The sequence below is a fragment of the Pituophis catenifer genome, unplaced genomic scaffold, assembly GCF_029215685.1.
Source record: "Pituophis catenifer annectens isolate HBS135680 unplaced genomic scaffold, rPitCat1.0.hap2 SCAF_6, whole genome shotgun sequence".
Taxonomy (NCBI): Eukaryota; Metazoa; Chordata; class Lepidosauria; order Squamata; family Colubridae; genus Pituophis; species Pituophis catenifer.
The window spans coordinates 12,180,086-12,197,980 of NW_027256886.1; the positions used below are offsets into that span (position 1 = coordinate 12,180,086).

Consider the following 17,895-nt stretch of genomic DNA (forward strand, 5'->3'; position numbering starts at 1 on the left):
TACAATGCCCAATAGTAAACTTTTAATGTAAATACAATATATACATGTACACATAAACCCTAGATTTATCTAATGATTATGATTTGTCTCAGTATTTTATTTCTGGTATCAATAAAATTGGTTTCCACCCCCCAAAAAAACCTCCCACCTCTTTGGGTTTATGCATCCAAAAACCCCTTCGTTTGTCTGAATTTTTAGTTCCTGCTGTTTGGCAACGATTGGCTCTATTTTGGTTCCCGTTTTCTTTGTTTCAAAAGAAACCAACGGACTTTACCTGGGATCTCACTCTCATTAGAAATTTTATTTGTCACACTTTCACACTGACAAGCACATTTTAAATAACCGCAATTTACAAGAGCAGTCCCTGAGTGTCAAAACCAAAGTAATTGGAAGTAAGAAGATGCCATTTTTTCAGTGACTGCAAATGTATCTGTAAGATGTGGTAAAAAAACAACAACCCATTCAGATGATAGCTACAACAGTGCAGTCAAAACTACACATGGATTTGATGTGCAGAGCTGTTGCGTCCACTTCAACTTTTTTTACTGTACTCTGTGGATGCTCCCGAGTGAATGAAATGTATCGTGTGTGCATTTCAAAGGCAAACACAGAGGTTTTGGGAGGAAGGGGCAAGGTTTATGAATAAATAATATGTTCTTGGAGTTTATCTACATAATTGTGACAGTCTAATATCATATGGTGGCAGAAAAACATTATAAGCCAAGAGATCTGTCCAAGACAAAATTCAGAAGTTTTAACTTTTTGACAGAATTCTAGAATTCTGTTATGGCATAATATTACAAATGAGTTAACATATAATACATTTAGGTTCATTGGGTTTCAAGGAAACTTTTCATGAATCACCCTCTTGAAGGTCTTTTAACAAAACAATATGTCCCTCCTAGTTTCCAGAAGCAAAGATAAGAGATCATGCTTTCCTCTATTCTGGAACTCAGTTCAGGTCCCTTATACTGTACATCTTGTGCTAGAAGCCCATTCTACATAGAGGCCTACCTTTGTCAACATGACAAACAAGATGGCTTTTCTCTTTGGTTAAGTAAAACATCCCGTCTTCAAATCTCAAATCTCTTCACTGAAGAAAGTCCACATTGTTTCTCAGAGGTTGTAAACCATTGTTCACATATTACAGCCAAGGCTAAATGTCAGGGTTCCGACGGATCATGAGCCTTGATCCAAGCTTCAAAAGAAATCCAATTCTTTTTTAGAAGCTTCATGTCGGCATGTTCCCAAGTGAAGCCAGCTCTGACCCTACGTAATTTACACCTCAATTATGACCCTGTTTCCTCCCTCCCCCCATCAATCACATTCACCAGCGGAGCAATTTCACGGGTTGTAGAGTTACTCTCCTCCAGCTGCTGTAGGTAACCCTGGGATACAGCCTTGAGAGAGATAAGCATGGAATGTGCATCTGTTTTTAGCTGCCATGCCATTTTGCCAGTTTCTCATCCTCCCTGGCCTATGGCAACTCAAGAGCAGGCCAGGATGCTTTGCGAGTTGACACTAAGTTCTTAATCCAGTAGTGACCTAGAGTTGTAACTAAACAGAAGTTGCATCTGGAAGAGAAGGCAGAAGGAAGGAGAAGAAAGAGGACCTTCCTCCCAGACTCCTTTCTGGGGATGATCTGGTCACAATCCATTTTGTATCTCTCCATATATGAAGATGGGAAGGGTGTCCATTTTACATTCTTGAGGCAGATGAGAGGACAACAGCAGCAAGATGGGTTCACAATTAGGCCTGAAAGACCAATCTGGGAACAGATCATCCAGCAGAAGATCTGCCTATATTATGTGGTTGCTAAACTCAATACAAACTTGAGAGCACATAATAAAAATATCTAAATGTTGGATGAGTTGATCTTTGAATTTTGTTTTAACCTTATGTATGTAATACTAATTTAATTTTGCTTCACACAAATGTAAGTCACAGTAATATGAATCCAGAGGAAGGGAAGTGGCTTGCAATAAGTCCATCCCCGCCCCCCCCCCCCCCCCAATAAAATAAATAAATAAATACATTGCTTTCCTGGAATGGAAAGTTGGAAGAGCTCAACCACAAGAAAAGAGTCCAAAGGAGGTGATTGGAGTGAATTTTCTTGGACACAATATAGGGACAATTTAAGGACAGGAACAGTTAAAGTGCAGGTATGACCAGAGAGCCTCAATAAACAAATAATACCAATGCCTGGAGCTTATTTCATTTACTTCCAAAATGAAGTCATCATAGAACTCTAGAAAGAACAGTTTCATGCTTTGCTTTGCCACTCTAAATGCAGGATGAAGCATCTCTGAAGAATTGAAGAAACACATCAGCTGGAAAGGGTAGTTTAAACATGGCATTTGATGCATCAAACACTCCTAGGCAACTCAATCTATTTCAGGGGTCTCCAACCTTGGCAACTTTAAGCCTGGTGGACTTCAACTCCCAGAATGCCCTGATCTATTTGACACTGGAAGCCATGGTAAAGTTAAAGGTTCCTCTAGCACATATGAGCTAGTGGTCCTGACTCTAGGGGGCGGTGCTCATCCGTTTCAAAGCCAAAGAGCCAGCGCTGTCCGAAGATGTCTCCGTGGACATGTGGCCGGCATGACTAAACACCAAAGGCACATGGAACACTATTACCTTCTCACCAAAGGTGGTCCCTATTTTTCTACTTGCATTTTTTACATGCTTTCGAACTGCTAGGTTGGCAGAAGCTGGGACACATAACGGGAGCTCACACTGTTATGCGGCACAAGGGATTCGAACCGCTGAACTGCTGACCTTTCGATCAACAAGCTCAGCATCTTAGCCACTGAGCCACCATGTCCATGAAACTATGACCAGGATTCAAATCTAATCTTTTGTGTATGTGTGTGTGTTTGAGTCAATGTTGACACCTGGCAACTGCCTGGATAAATTCTTGCAGTTCTCTTGATGAGTTTTTATTTAAGAGGTAGTTTGCCATTCCTTCTTTCCCAGGGCTGAGACAGTGTGACTAGCCCAAAGTCACCCAGGACAGGAATTCACAGTTTCCCAGTCTAGTTTATTGTCTTAACTACTGCAACAAAGTGTCCCACTAAATCGTTTCCAACCCCTTCCTTATTTCTCCCATGGTTTACCAGTGAGTTTTCCTTAGATTATGAAAGAGGGACTGCACCTACTAGTGTCCTACACAAGCTGTTCATTCAAACAATACGGAGTGAATTACACAGATATGCCTCTAACCTGCTTTAGCTGTTGGAGAATGGATAAGGGAAGGAAGGAGTTGGGTTTTTTTGTCAGCATTTTTGAAATGATTTTTGTCTGCACAGCTCAGCAGAAGGCCATTGTCTCTCCCTTACATTGCTCTCATGGTTTTGATATTTAGCTCAGAATCCAGATATAATGGCCTAAAATCTAGAACATCTAGATCAAACCTGGAGATGGATAACCCTGAAAAACGTCGCTAGCCTCCAGCCATTCACTAAATTGAAATCAAACCACATGTAAAGTATGCAGTTTCAGAATCCAACCAGAACTTCAGATAGGGAATTGAGTAAGGGATAAAAATACACATGCACACACATGCACACACAAACATATACATGCATACATACACCACATTGTTGCCCAGTGTCCAGTACAAATAGATGTTTGTATTGGACACTTATTATGATGGTAAAAGATAAAATTCTGGAAACTTAGGTTGTTCAGTTTGAATGATTTTACAAATTAATGCTCTCCTATTTCTATCTTGTCGTTCATTTCACTAGCTCAGGATCTTATTTTGCTAGAGAGAAATGGCATATTTTCTCCCACATAGCTCATGGAAACAAAAGCTCCTTTGGTACAGATTAGTTTGCTTAACATCACATACTCAAATGGCTTATTGGGTTTAATCTATTTCCCAGATTTGCAAAATGCACTGAATTATAAACTAACCAAACCACTTTCTGGATTAACACAACATAAACCCACATCACAGTAAACCAGGCTAACCTTTTCCAGATTAACGAGGGGGAGCAAGTGGTGTGAATGAAGTTGTTAAATGACTGGATTAAATGTGCAGTGTAAAGTGAGCCAGTTGCATATATTATACCAAAAGCAGACATATAAACTTCTGAATATGTAGAATGTGGGTTGACATAGTGAAAAATTCAATGCAACATTAAATTTACCACACACAATTCAGACATTCAACAGGACTAAGGGATAGACTCGGGCATTCACAGAGGGATTTCTAAAAAGATCAAGCTGTATCAGATGTAAGCAACCAAAACCACTTATGAATAATCTTAAACAGCAGCTTCATTGTTAGTCACCAATGTTACAAGAATCTCTCCAGACTAACTTCATTCCCTTGGGAATGGTCAGATAAGACCAGGGATTCTTGGGTAAACTTTCAGTGATGCAAGGATTCTAAGCTAAATCCTTTTTTAATACTTCCCTCCAGTCTAGCTAGAGATTCCACACAAAATGGTAACCACAACAATGAGTCCCTGCTCTTTTGTACATCTCTTTGTAAAACACTCCTCTTTGTACAAAATGAGAAGGGCTTCAGTTTACCTTGAACTTCACAAAAGTTGCAAGATAAGTACCCTAAACAAAGGCTTCATTTAATTCTACGAAGTATTATTTTTCAATAACCAACTTTTTTAAAAAAAATTCCATAATTGAATAATTCAAACAAGTTGACCTACATCAAATTCAGCAACCTGTGATTTAGCCTCAGAAACATTTATATTAAAAAAAAAAAAACAGTGAGAGGTTTTATTCTCACACAGCCAGTGAGAAACAAGATGACAGCAAATCTGAAGGTTATAAAACAAAGGACAGAGGAAAAACAGATCAGCAAATAAACCACTGTGTAGGGGAGGTAATGTTTCTCAACATTAAGAAAACTAAGATCATGGCATCCAACCCTCTCAATTCCTGGCAAATAGATAGGGAAGAAATGGAGGTAGTGACAGATTTTATTTTCCTTGGCTCCAAGATCACCGCAGATGGGGACTGCAGGCAAGAAATTAAAAGATGCTTGCTCCTGGGGAGGAAAGCTATGGCAAATCTAGACAGGATTCTAAAAAGCAGAGACATGACCCTGCCAACAAAAGTGTGTATAGTCAAGGCTATGGTTTTCCCAGTTGCAATGGATGGCTGTGAAAGTTGGACCATAAGGAAGGCTGAGCGCCAAAGAATTGAGGCCTTTGAACTCTGGTGCTGGAGAAGACTCCTGGGAGTCCCTTGGACTGCAAGGGATCAAACAGTCAGTCCTAGAAGAGATCAACCCTGACTGCTCTTTAGAAGGCCAGATCCTGAAGATGAAACTCAAATTTTTTGGCCACCTAATGAAAAGGAAGGACTCACTGGAGAAGAGCCTAATGCTGGGAAAGACTGAGGGCAAAAGAAGAAGGGGACGACAGAGAAGGAGGTGGCTGGATGGAGTCACTGAAGCAGTAGGCGTGAGCTTAAATGGTCTCCAGAGTATAGTAGAGGAAAGGAAGAACGTTGTCCATGGGGTTGTGATGGGATGGGCATGACTTTGCAACTAACAACAACAACAACAACAACAACAACAACAACAACAACAACAATAACAACAGGATAGGTAGGAAAACAAACGGCAAGACAGTTTTTTTTTTAAATAGTATGTGTTCTTGAATTACAGTAGTTGCTGAAATCTTTGATGATGCTTCCTACTTTATTCAATAAAGATTATTTATCTGCAGTCCCCGAGTTTCTTCTGAATAGTCCTAAGGGATTTATTTCTGCCAATGAGATGAAACTTTATATCTAGAGATATTGCTATGAAGATTCACTCAGCAATGTTCAATAAATCTTGGCACTGTTTAATCAATGCATTCCCTACCCAACCTATTGTTGAGTGGCTATGTTCACAAACACACTTAACCTGATCACTGAATAAATCCATTCCTGAAATTGCACAATACATTTTAGCACTATAGCTAAGCAAATAGGATGGGATTGCACAGCGCGCTTGACAAAGATACATCTTCCAAGTTAACGCTAATCAAATCAATATTGTGTGGCTGTTCCAAGCAGATCTTTAATGGACTTGGTTAAATGCATTTTTTGTAAACACAGCCTAATTTCCTCCATAAAAGACCAACTTTATCTTTGCAAAACGTACTTCTGGAAAAAGAACAATTATCAAACAATAAAATTAATGCAAAAAGCCAATAAATAAGCCATTAAGTAGAAATATTCAGTGGCAAATAAATTGATAGAACGAATTTGCCTATATACTGTATACAGTGATGCTTAGAAGTTTGTGAATCCTTTTGAATTTTCAATGTTTTGCAAGTGGAATAAGGGTCTTATGCTGGAATAGTCTTTGCTTCACTTCTCATCCAATCCAAAATTCTATTTTGGACTCATTGGTTCACAGAACATTGTTCCAATATCCTTCTGGCATATCTACATGATCTTTTGGAAATCATAGATGAGACACAATCTTCTTTTTGGAGAACAGCGGCTTTCTCTCTTCCACCTGGCCCTTCAGACTATTATTGTTCAGTGTCCTACTAATGGTGGTCTCATGAATACTGACATTTACCAATGTCAGAGAAGCCTTAAGCTTTTATAGATATTACTTTTCTTTGAGACCTCCTGGATTATTATATGTCTTGCTCTTGGTATGGTTATATTCCATCAGTCCTGGGAATGGGAGTGTCAGGGTTCCAAGTAACACCTCCAACTAAAAAAGACTCCGAGGCTTGAATTTCCTCAAAGTTCCATTTTATTGAAGATGTCATATTGGCACATCTGGGAAAACCCAAATCTGAAAGTTTCCAGGTTTTCCCCACCCAAGTGAAAGTTCAAGCCCTGCCCAACACCCACATGTCCAATACATGGTCCAATCATCCACCGTCCAAATTGGAGATGCCTCCCAGTCATCTGACTCCAGGTGCCAGGGCAAGGCATCCTTGACTCTCTGAGAAAGGAATGTTACTTTGATTACATATCATCCATACTCTATACAATCCCCCCTCCTACTTTCCCACAGTAATGTGGCAGGCCTGAAGGCCCAAATGCAAAAGATGGCTTCCAGGTCTGACAGGGAGTCTAATAATGTATTGAATTGTCTCCATTTGTATATAATTATGCCTGACAGTGAACTGGTGGAATCCAATTCTTTGGAAATGCTTGTGTAATCTCCTTTGGTTGAACCGTGACTTACTTCCATATATTTAGGTTGTAAAAACCAAACTTTGATCATGAATATCCAAAATTCTGTTCTTTAAACAAGGCAGGATCTCCCATACTCACACCTGTTCATTATTCCCTTGATTGTAACACCTGACTCTAATTTTCCTTTCAGATGAAATGATAATCCTAGAGGTTTACATACTTTTATCATGCATAAATATGTAGCTTTGGATCAATTTCTTCAAAAAAATAAATGAGCAAATAAAATATTTTTGGTTCATTTGTTTAATTGGGTTCCCTTTATCTACTTTTAACACTTGTGCAGAGAGCAGATCATATTTGAAGTCATATTTATGTAGAAATATTGAAAATTCAAAAGGATTCACAAACTTCTACACCACCTACAGATAGTCAACAGGTCATTTCTATTGATGTATATTCTCACAATGTGAAAAAATATATTGCTGGAGAAAATGAAACATTATTAATCATCCAATGCATGATAAACATATGATGGCTATATGTCATCTTCCACTGGTGATCATTTCTGTCCACGGATTTGGTTAGAAATTTTGAAATCACCCCTTAAGCTACGATTAAAAAGTGATGAGAAAAAGATACATCCCTCAGCGAAAGACATATTATCAGACTTTGGACCCAACGTGGCTGTTAAGTCTTGCTTCTCCCTATTCTGAATCCCTTATTTTTGGCAGAAGATTCATACTCCAATCTACCTGATAGAAGTGTTGCTGTAGGGATAAAATGAAAAATACCTCCACAGAGATATTTTTCCTCATTTTCCTTGAGCCCCTATAGAACAGGTGAAAGATAAACACAGCAATAAATAAAACAAGATATTTTTGACAGCATCATCCAACTAAAAAGCAGAAACATAGTATTTACCTGAAAATGTGTGCAAGATCTTTTGCTTCGATACCTTTAAGAATATCCTGAATGATGGCAGGGTTACTGGCTTCTGAAGATGTTGGTAAAGATGGGCATTGTGCATGTCCATAGTAGCCTATCAAAACCCCCAAAATAAATAAACTCGTAGCAGTGCAAAATAGCTTAAATATCCAGCAAAAGCTGCAGCAATTGGTCTTTGGTGGATGCTGTGTCTGGTGAGAAATATAATCCAGATCTTCCTGGAGTCTTTCAAACCTTCCTTTGGGAGATGCTGATGGTTGAATGGACTCCAAGTCAACGTTTGGACTACTCTCCGTTGGTTGATGGATTGCTCCATCCAAAGTAAAATGGTCAAAGCTTAGCTCCTCCAGTTCTTTCTCCATGTCCCATTCTAACTCCAGGGAAGTGGCTTGAAGGTCTTCACTATCTAAATAGTGTGCATTCTGATCTCCGTGGACTTTTTGGTAAGCCATCCTTTTACCTGTTGCATTAAATATGTATAATTATAAGGTCTGCAAATTAAGATGAAAGCTTGAAGAAGCGTGATATATTCAGCCTTGAGAAGAAAAGACCAAGGAAGAAGAATAGGATCGCCATGTTCAAATGCCTGGAAAAAATGACACAGACAAAGGTCAAAACAGGATACAGAATAATAATAATAATAATAATAATAATAATAATAATAATAATAATAATAGTAATAGTAATAATCATAATCATAATAATAATAATAATACACTACAAGAAGGCAGATTTTGGCTGGGGTAAAGAAAAAAAAACTTCCTAAGTAAAAGAGCAATTTATTTATTCATCAGCCACCCATTTCACAAAGATAACTCTAGGTGGCATCCAATAAAACTAGTTAAAACAAATAAAAATAGTCATTAAAAATTAAATATATCAATTAAGTTACATACATACCGTATTTTTTGCAGTATAAGACACACCTTCCCACCCCCCAAAAAGAGGCTGAAAAATTGGGTGTGTCTTATACTCCAAATGTAGCTTTTTCGAAGCTTTTTTTTAGCTCTAACGAGGTGCTAACGAGGCACAAGTGAGCGATCTTATCAGCTTTGCTTTGATCTCCGTGCTTTGCTCCGACTCTCAACTGTTCTTTAGAAGCTTTTTTTCAGCCCTAACTAGGCACTAGCCTAGTGAAGCGATCTTCCCCAGTGCTTTGCCTGCTTTTCTCATTGCTGCTACCTCTCAGCTGTGCCTAAGAAGCTGTTTTTTAATCCCCAAGCAGGGGATAAAAAACCAGCAAACTAATGTGCTGAAGCTGACCAGACTAAGGACACTAGCCAGATGAATACCTGATAGGCAGATTTTTTCCCCCTATTTTCCTCCCCAAAAACTAAGCTGTGTTTTATACTCCAGTGCGTCTTATACTCCAAAAATTATGGTACATACATACATACATATATACATACATATCAATATAAATAAATAAATTACAGGAATTGAATATATCTAGTCTAATGAAAAGAAGGATTAGGGGAGACATGATAGCAGTGTCCAATATCTGAGAGGCTCCTATAAAGATGAGTTGGTCAACTTATTTTCCAAAGCACCAGAAAGCAAGATAAGAAACAATGTATGGAAACTAACCATGGAGAGAAGCAGCCCAAAACTAAGGAGAAAATTCCTAATGGTTAGAGCAATCAACCAATGGAACAGCTTTCCTTTAGACGTTGTGGGTACTCCATCACTGGAGACGTTCAAATAGAGAATGGCCAACCATTTGTCTGAAATGGTATAGGCCACCGATGGCTAACCTTTTCCGGACCAAGTGCCCAAAACAGACTGATAGCATTGTGATTAACACCAGCTGTCTGCAAATACTGTAAGTTTGAATCTCACCAGGCTCAAGGTTGACTCAGCCTTCCATCCTTTCTAAGGTAGGTAAATTGAGGACCCAGTTTGTGGGGGCAATAAGCTGACTTTGTATAAATATACAAAAGTATGAGGCTATTGCTTAACACATTGTTAGCCGCCCTGAGTCTCTGGAGAAGGGCGGCATATAAATCAAATTAAAATAATAATAATAATAATAATACAATTAATATTGTTAACATAAAATTTATAAAATTATAAATGTATAAAGACAAATGAATAAAAGTAAGTTAAGTGGAGGTATCAATTACTCAGGGATTTGGGTAGGTGGATGTGTTAAAACAGAATATTTGTGTAATTAATTGTTGGGATGATAATAATTTGGATTCTCCAATGGAGCAGACTTTAGAATGGATGGTCAAAATGGGTCTTCCTCCCCTAAGATGCTAAATGTCAATGACAATGTTTCCTTTCATATCTGAGTCATCGCAGGTAGCAAAATAGGCAGCATAAAATTTAATAAATAAATAAAACACTGGAAGATGAATATAACCCTTAAAAAAAAAATCCTTAATGTGCTGGTGGAATATAACCACCACTAAGAGATACACGTCAGGATCGTTTCCTGAATGGTTGGATTTAGGGGTGGGTTATATTTACCTTTACTACCGGTTTGCAGTGGGACCATGCATGTGCGCTCGCTCCACTCGTGCGTGTGCGTGCTCTTCTGCGCATGCACAGAAGCATTTTGATGACGTCGGGGTTGGTGGGCGGCACCTCCCGCCGATTTTACTACCGGTTCTATAGAACCGGTGCGAACCGGGGACAACCCACCACTGGTTGGGTTTCATTTTTTCAGAATTATCAAACATTTAATTGACAATATATATCTGGAAACACCCAATTACTTTATTATAACCATTCGCTAATTCAGATATCAACCAGTTCACTTCTGCTATTATTGTGACCAGTAATGTAATTCCACCTATTTTTTCTTATTTACTGAACTAACCAACCATTGTTTTCTTTCCTTCTTGGTCCATTTCTTTTTAATGTCAAAAGAGAAATACTGCTTTGAAATGAACTTGACTCCTTATGACTAACTGAGGATATCCATATATATTCATAAAATAGAAGGAGGAGGAGGAGGAGGAATATTGTACTGGTAAAAATAAACAATGTTATTAAGGCATCTACAAGTAAGAAATACTGTCTTAAGATAGAAATTCAATAGAAATGGAATTTCAGAATGATATTCCTTTATCTTCAATTCCTCAATAAAATGCTGTCTTCTGGGTTTGGTTTGGTTTGGTTCGGTTCGCTTCACTTCGCTTCGCTTTGTTTGAGGTCTACTGTCGATGTCCACCCCATTCCTAAGAGGTCGTTAATTTATTTTATTTTATTTCATTTCATTTTATTTATTTTGTAACCTGAACATATGGTTCCTCCTGACTGATCAATACACCTGAAATTTATTCTACAGATCTGACTTTTGGGAGGTTCATACTTTTTCCTCTTCTTTCACCTGCCCCCTATTTTAGTTGTATCAGAATCATGTTGGCAACTTGAATTATGAATCATGAATTAATTAGGGCATCTTTCGGAAACGTGACACATGTCTCAGCTGATATTCTTCACAAAAATGGCTTCTATAATGACAAAGTGGAAGGGGTGGCAGTTCTAGCCCGTTTCTATCTGAATAGAAATGCCCTCAAAGTAGAACTCTAACCTCTAATCTAAACATTTAAAATCAATTCTCGACAAATCATTTCTAAACTGACTTCAGGTACGAGGCTTCGTTCTCATTCATAGTTTTGACTATAGAGATTCTATCACATAAGCAGTGGCAATTTAACGCTTTTCAAGCAGCAGACAGACCCATCAATTAGAATGTAATGCAGATACAGATATTAACTCCTCAAAGTGACGCTTATCTGAATGACACCTGCAACACAGTCTCCATCTCCTTCTTGTAACCTAGTAATATGTTTTCCTCATCCAAGATCCATCTTCCAGATAGCTTCATGAACTAGATAAACTTAGTTAGATGTCAACGGCAGAGAAAGGGAGGAGAAAGGAAGGATTAAATGTGTACCAAAAAAATAAACACTAACCAAAATGAAGGTAGAAAAAAGCACCCAAAACTGTCTCGATACACACTTAATGGGACAATTGTAATTCTTTACAAAGAATTCAGTATTTCAAAATCTGTGTCCAAAACCACACAAAGAAGGAATAGAGGTGACATGATAACAGTGCTCCAATATCTCAGGGGCTACCACGAAGAAGAGGGAGTCAAGCTATTCTCCAAAGCATCTGAGGGCAGGACAAGAAGCAATGGGTGGAAACTCCTCTTCAAGGAGAGAAGCAACCTAGAACTAAGGAGAAATTTCCTGACAGTTAGAACAATTGCCTCCAGAAGTTGTGAATGTTCCAACACTGGAAGTTTTTAAGAAGATGTTGGATAACATTTGTTTGAAGTGGTGTAGGGTTTCCTGCCTAAGCAGGGGGTTGGACTAGAAGACCTCCAAGGTCCTTTCCAACTCTGTTGTTCTATTCTAATACACATGCACAACAACTGAACAGATTTACAGATTCGCCACCAGCAAAATCATCATTGTTTCAGGTCCAAAGAGGTTTACAGAATTGCAGGAAAACTGTGCTCAATCCTTCCGAGATCAGTAAAATGAGGTTTCAGATTGTTGGGGGCAATATTCAAATAATGCTTACATTGTAAACCACCCAAAGAGTGCTGTAAAGCATTATGGAGCAGTATATAAGCCTAAACACTATTGGTATTACTCTATTCTCAGTTTTATGTAATACCATAGTGTTGGGGTTTCCTTTTCTCTTTGCACGTATTTTGTTTTTGAACATTTTTCACTTTCACTGAGAGTGATTCTTGGTAGTTTAGGTTTTGCCATTATTATTATTATTATTATTATTATTATTATTATTATTATTATTATTATTGTCATTGTTAGATTGTTCTCTTGAATTTGTTTTCTCTTTTTTTATGTATATGACTGTAAACTGGTCTGGGACCTCTTTAGAGTTGAATTTATGAAAAAAGAGTTTTACTACTTCCCAATTTTGCAGTGCATGGATGCTTAAGAGTGCATGCTATAGTAAATGCAAGGCTGACATGAAAACTTCTAAATTGCCTCTTTTATCAGAGCCAGAAGCAAAGAAAAAATCAGTATTCTATAACAGCTGCCTTCAGATCTCCACACATTAAATAGAAAGCAACATGTAAAATCAAATAGTGTAAATGTAGATGCTAAGTGAAACAAAATAAATAAACATAAATTAGCAGGGCCAAATGTGGGACATATATAATTGCTTTAAGGAAAATTTTGGGGACTAGGCTGTACTCAAATCAGTAATGTTTACCAATCTATCCATGCAAGCATTTCATAAAAATTATATTAAATTCCATGAAATGGTTGTTAGCCTGAATTAACAATAACAATAAATTGGATAGCTTTTCCAAATCGGATCAAGATTTCCTCAACAGTTCTTATTTCCACTAGGAAAACTTGTCATTAATAAAAGCTTTTTCAGAAAGCTTTTTCAGATAGATGCCTGCATTAAGAATTGGCAGAATACCTCTAAAGATGTTGAGTTTTCCAAAAATTCTCATTGCCTTAACTTCCATGGATATTTTACACTGAAATTTCTGTTTGTTGTCATATCTTTTTCTTTAGCGGAAACTCATCAACTCAGAAAATGGGGGACTATCACTACCATTTTAATTCTTAAAGCTTATCTCTTTTTTATTTTTTTTATTTTTAAAAAGCAAAACTTTATTCATTAAAAAAACATTTAAAACATACAAAAGCTTGATTAAGTTAAAAGTTAACTTAATCAAGGAACAAATTTACATATACATATACAATAAACGACTTCAACTACTAACTAATTTCTATTATTATATATACATATATACAAACCTACAGTGACATATTTCATTTTCTATCTATCTGACAGTGCATTTTTTTAATTATGTTAATTTCCTCTAAATTTCATCTCAACCCATTTGGCCTCCTCTGATTTATCCACTGGTACCATCTATTCCATATTATAAAATATTTTGAGTCCTCCTTATCTTGTAACTCTAAGGTTAATTTGTCCATTTCTGCGCATGTGTATATCTTTTGTATTAGCTCCTGATCAGTTGGCAATCTATTTGTTTTCCAAAGTTGTGCTACTGCTAGTCTAGCCACCGTTATTATGTGAAGTATTAAATATTTTATGTCATTCCTAATGTTCTTTTTAATCATACCTAATAAAAAAAAATTCGGGTTCTAATTCAATTTCATAATCTGTTATTTCTGCTATCCATGTTTTTATCTTGTTCCAATATTTCTTAATTTCTGGGCAGAGCCATCAAGCGTGATAAAAAGTTCCCTGTGCTTTTTTACACTTCTTAAAGCTTATCTCAATATTTCTTAAATTCTTCAAATTAAACAAGAGCTCCACATTTCTCTCAAAAATTTTATCTAGTGATCAATCTAAATTAAGGGGGGGGGGGGGGAAATAGCTACTTCCTACAAAAGACTGACCAAAGACTTACTAAACAATTTGTAACTTGCAGTTAAGACCCACAATCCTTTGCTTTTCCCATAACATATATTGACACTTATTAGAATTTGAATAATATTTTAATGTCAATAATGCCAACTGCACTTCAGGCATCATACACTTTTAAAGAAAAAAATAATCAACAGTGACATTATGGTGACAATTTGTCTCTATCATGGCTTCCCAAACTTGGTCCCCAATCTGAATATATATATTAGTTTTACCAGTTGTGTCTTGGTATAATTTTGACCACTATAATAAACTATTAGTTGTCCAAATTAGTACTTATAAACATTTAAGCAGCCGACAAATATGGGCTTTCTTAGGTTTGATTTTCTTAGCTTTGAATAGTGAATTGAACAGAGCAATCAGCTATTTGCATTTTCTCAAGTTCATGTATCTGAATATGTGGCACTTGTTCATCATTATACAATAACTTTCTGAATATATTCAAAAGTGTGCCAACTCATGTAGGTACCACAGGTTGCTATGACAACTGCTGGAAGTGAAATCTAGACTATTTATTTTCACAATGTATATGCAGACATATACCTACCCACTTAAATGCATTACATCTTCCTTATTGGGAGATAGAGATAGAGATAGAGATAGAGATAGAGATAGAGATAGAGATAGAGATAGAGAGAGAGAGAGAGAGAGAGAGAGAGACTGACTGACTGACTGACTGACTGACTGATTTTTGGTATTGTGTGGATATCCATAATTTTGAAAATGTCATCAGAAAAAGCTGATAGTCACTTGATATATATGTTATAGAAATGGAGTTAGCCGTATCAAAGAGATACCCTTGACCACTTAATGAAAATTTTCCATTTATTTGTGCTTTGTCAAACACCTTAACTTGATTTTGTTCTTGAGTGTCATTATATATATTTTTCTAAACCACAATAACAAAAATCTTTTTCCTCAGTTCATCCAGAACAAAAACCCCATCCAGAGCCCAATGAAAAGACAGATTATGTGCTCTTGATAGAAAAGAGAGATAATGCAAATGCTAGTGGCTGAAATCCAAAGTATCAAGGTCAGTGCTGAATTTCAAATACTTGGCTCCACTTTACTCACATTACATATTTCTGTAACACTAATCACACTTCCACCTCTTCATGGCTTTCTATATTTCTTCTGCCAATTCACCTCATATTTAACAATCTTCTCCATTTCTAAAGCCCTCAGCTACAGAAAAACCTGCCCCATATAATTCAGTGGAAGTGTTGCTCATGACATAAAAGATAATGTAATCTAAAGGACGTGCCCAAGGGTTGACATATTGAAGCGACAATAAAGTTACTCAATGCATCACAGTGATGGTTTAGTGAGAAGTTAGCTAAAGCAGCCAAGGAAACTTTCAATTCATGGTTGTGTTCTGACATGAATACATTCCCAAAGACATCTTAAAACATGACCCTCCTGCCCTTCTCCATGAATACTGGAGTGAATCTCCACAAAACAGTCAACAACTGGGAAAGATCTAGTGAGACAAAATAGGATCAAAGCTCACATAAAGACAATGGCATTTGGAGATCATATATATATATGCAGCTTGCTGGCTGCTGGAAAAAAAGCCTAGAAACTAGTGGATTGGGATTTCACTGAACTAGGGCTGCATAAAAATCTTGATTTACGTAGGAAGAACCTGGCTAAAGAGAAATACACATAAAGGCCTACGAAAAGAAAACATACATACATATATATCTTTGATTATTCAGGTTTTCTCCCACGTAAAATTGGAAGTGTCTTGGCGAGGTTTCGATGAAGTCTCATTCGTCATCTTCAGGCTGGTGTTTTCAGCTTCGTGCTTCTAGGAGCAATGTGTGATCGCAGCTGTTTCTTCCTTTTAACTGCCAGTGGGGGTGTGAACTGATTGAGTGGGAGCTTGGCTGTGTTCTGATTGGGTGGAGGTGTGTTCTGATTGGATGGGGGGTTGGCTGTGCTCTGATTGGATGGGGGTGTGTTCTGTTTGGGTGGGGGCTTGGTTGTGCTCGGGTTAGTCTGAGTTGCAGGGGGATTTGAGCTGGTGAACTGTGTTGCTGTTGTTTGGCTTCGTGTTTGTGGTTGTGCCACATCTTCATGGTGAGTGTCAGTTTGCTTCCTGTATGGATTGGAGGGGTTTAAAGTGGCTAATGATGCAGCTGTGGTCTGGCTTCTGGTTTGTGGTCGTGCCTCATCATCAGTGTGGGTTTGAGTTTGCTTTTTGCGGGGAAGTGTGGTGGTGACATCCTGTGTGGTTTTCGTGAGTGTGGGTTTGGTGTCATTCTTTGTGTTAGGGACTCGTTTGTCAATAAGGGCGGGTTTCCAAATGGCTGGTAGGCGGGAAGTATCATCTCGTTTATTCATGCTGTGTGGGCGTTTTTCTATCTCGATGGTTCTCTGATTATTCTGTTGTTAAAGAAGAATAATTAGCTTAGCTCCTAGAAGCACGAAGCCGAAAACACCAGCCTGAAGATGATGAATGAGACTTCGTCGAAACGTCGCCAAGACACTTCCAATTTTATGCGGGAGAAAACCTGAATAATCAAAGACCTACATACAAACACCTGCAAAAACCTTAGAATATATATTCTAACCTTGCAAAAACCTTGCAGGACCATCTCCAGCCGCTCTCCCACCATCCTGTGCGCTCTCACAGAGTCGACCTCCTCAGGGTTCCGTCGGCCAAACAATGTCGGCTGACGGCCCCCAGGAGGAGAGCGTTCTCTGTGGGAGCCCCGATCCTCTGGAATGGATTGCCCACCGAGCTCAGGACAGCCCCCGACCTTCTTTCCTTCCATTGCAAGCTGAAGACATGGCTCTTTCGTCAACTCAACTGATCCGTTTGGGGGTACACTGTTATAATTTTAAACTGTTTTTAATAGGGTTGTTGATTTTAATTTTATTTCATTGTGATTTGTATTGGAATTTGTCATTTTGTAAGCCGCCTTGAGTCCCTAGGGAGAAAGGCGGCATATAAATTGCAATAATAAATAAATAAAGATAGATAGATAGATAGATAGATAGATAGATAGATAGATAGATAGATAGATATAGATATATAATTTATATAGATATATATAATTTATTTATATATATAGATATATAGATATAATTTATATTTTGCTGATAAAGAAATAAAGGGAGACTAATATAGATCTATTTCAAGCTATTCAGCTCTCATCAGCTAGCCATACCCTTTTACTTGGATTCGAACTTGGGCTGCCTGCATGTTAGGCAGTTGTATTAACCTCTGAGCCACAAGTTCTCCTCCCTTCATCAGCTTGAGCCAGGGGAGAGATTGTTTTTTTATCGAGACACCTGGTCTACCCCAGCATGTGCTGTGGCACACACACACACACACACACACACACACACACACACACACACACACAATTTTAAAACTTTCTGGGACTTGCTCTACTTTTCTATATTCAT

At 37.7% G+C, this 17,895-nt stretch overlaps 1 protein-coding gene across 1 annotated transcript in view; it reads right to left on the reverse strand.

Moving 5' to 3' along the window:
• NAALADL2 (N-acetylated alpha-linked acidic dipeptidase like 2) overlaps nt 1-8,525 on the reverse strand; it is a 518,050-nt gene extending 509,525 nt beyond the window's left edge. Inside the window, exon 1 of the mRNA XM_070945913.1 lies at nt 8,050-8,525. Within this exon, the coding sequence (XP_070802014.1) occupies nt 8,050-8,525 (476 nt within the window). The remainder of the gene's footprint in view (nt 1-8,049) is intronic.
• Between the last annotated feature and the right edge of the window lie 9,370 nt (nt 8,526-17,895).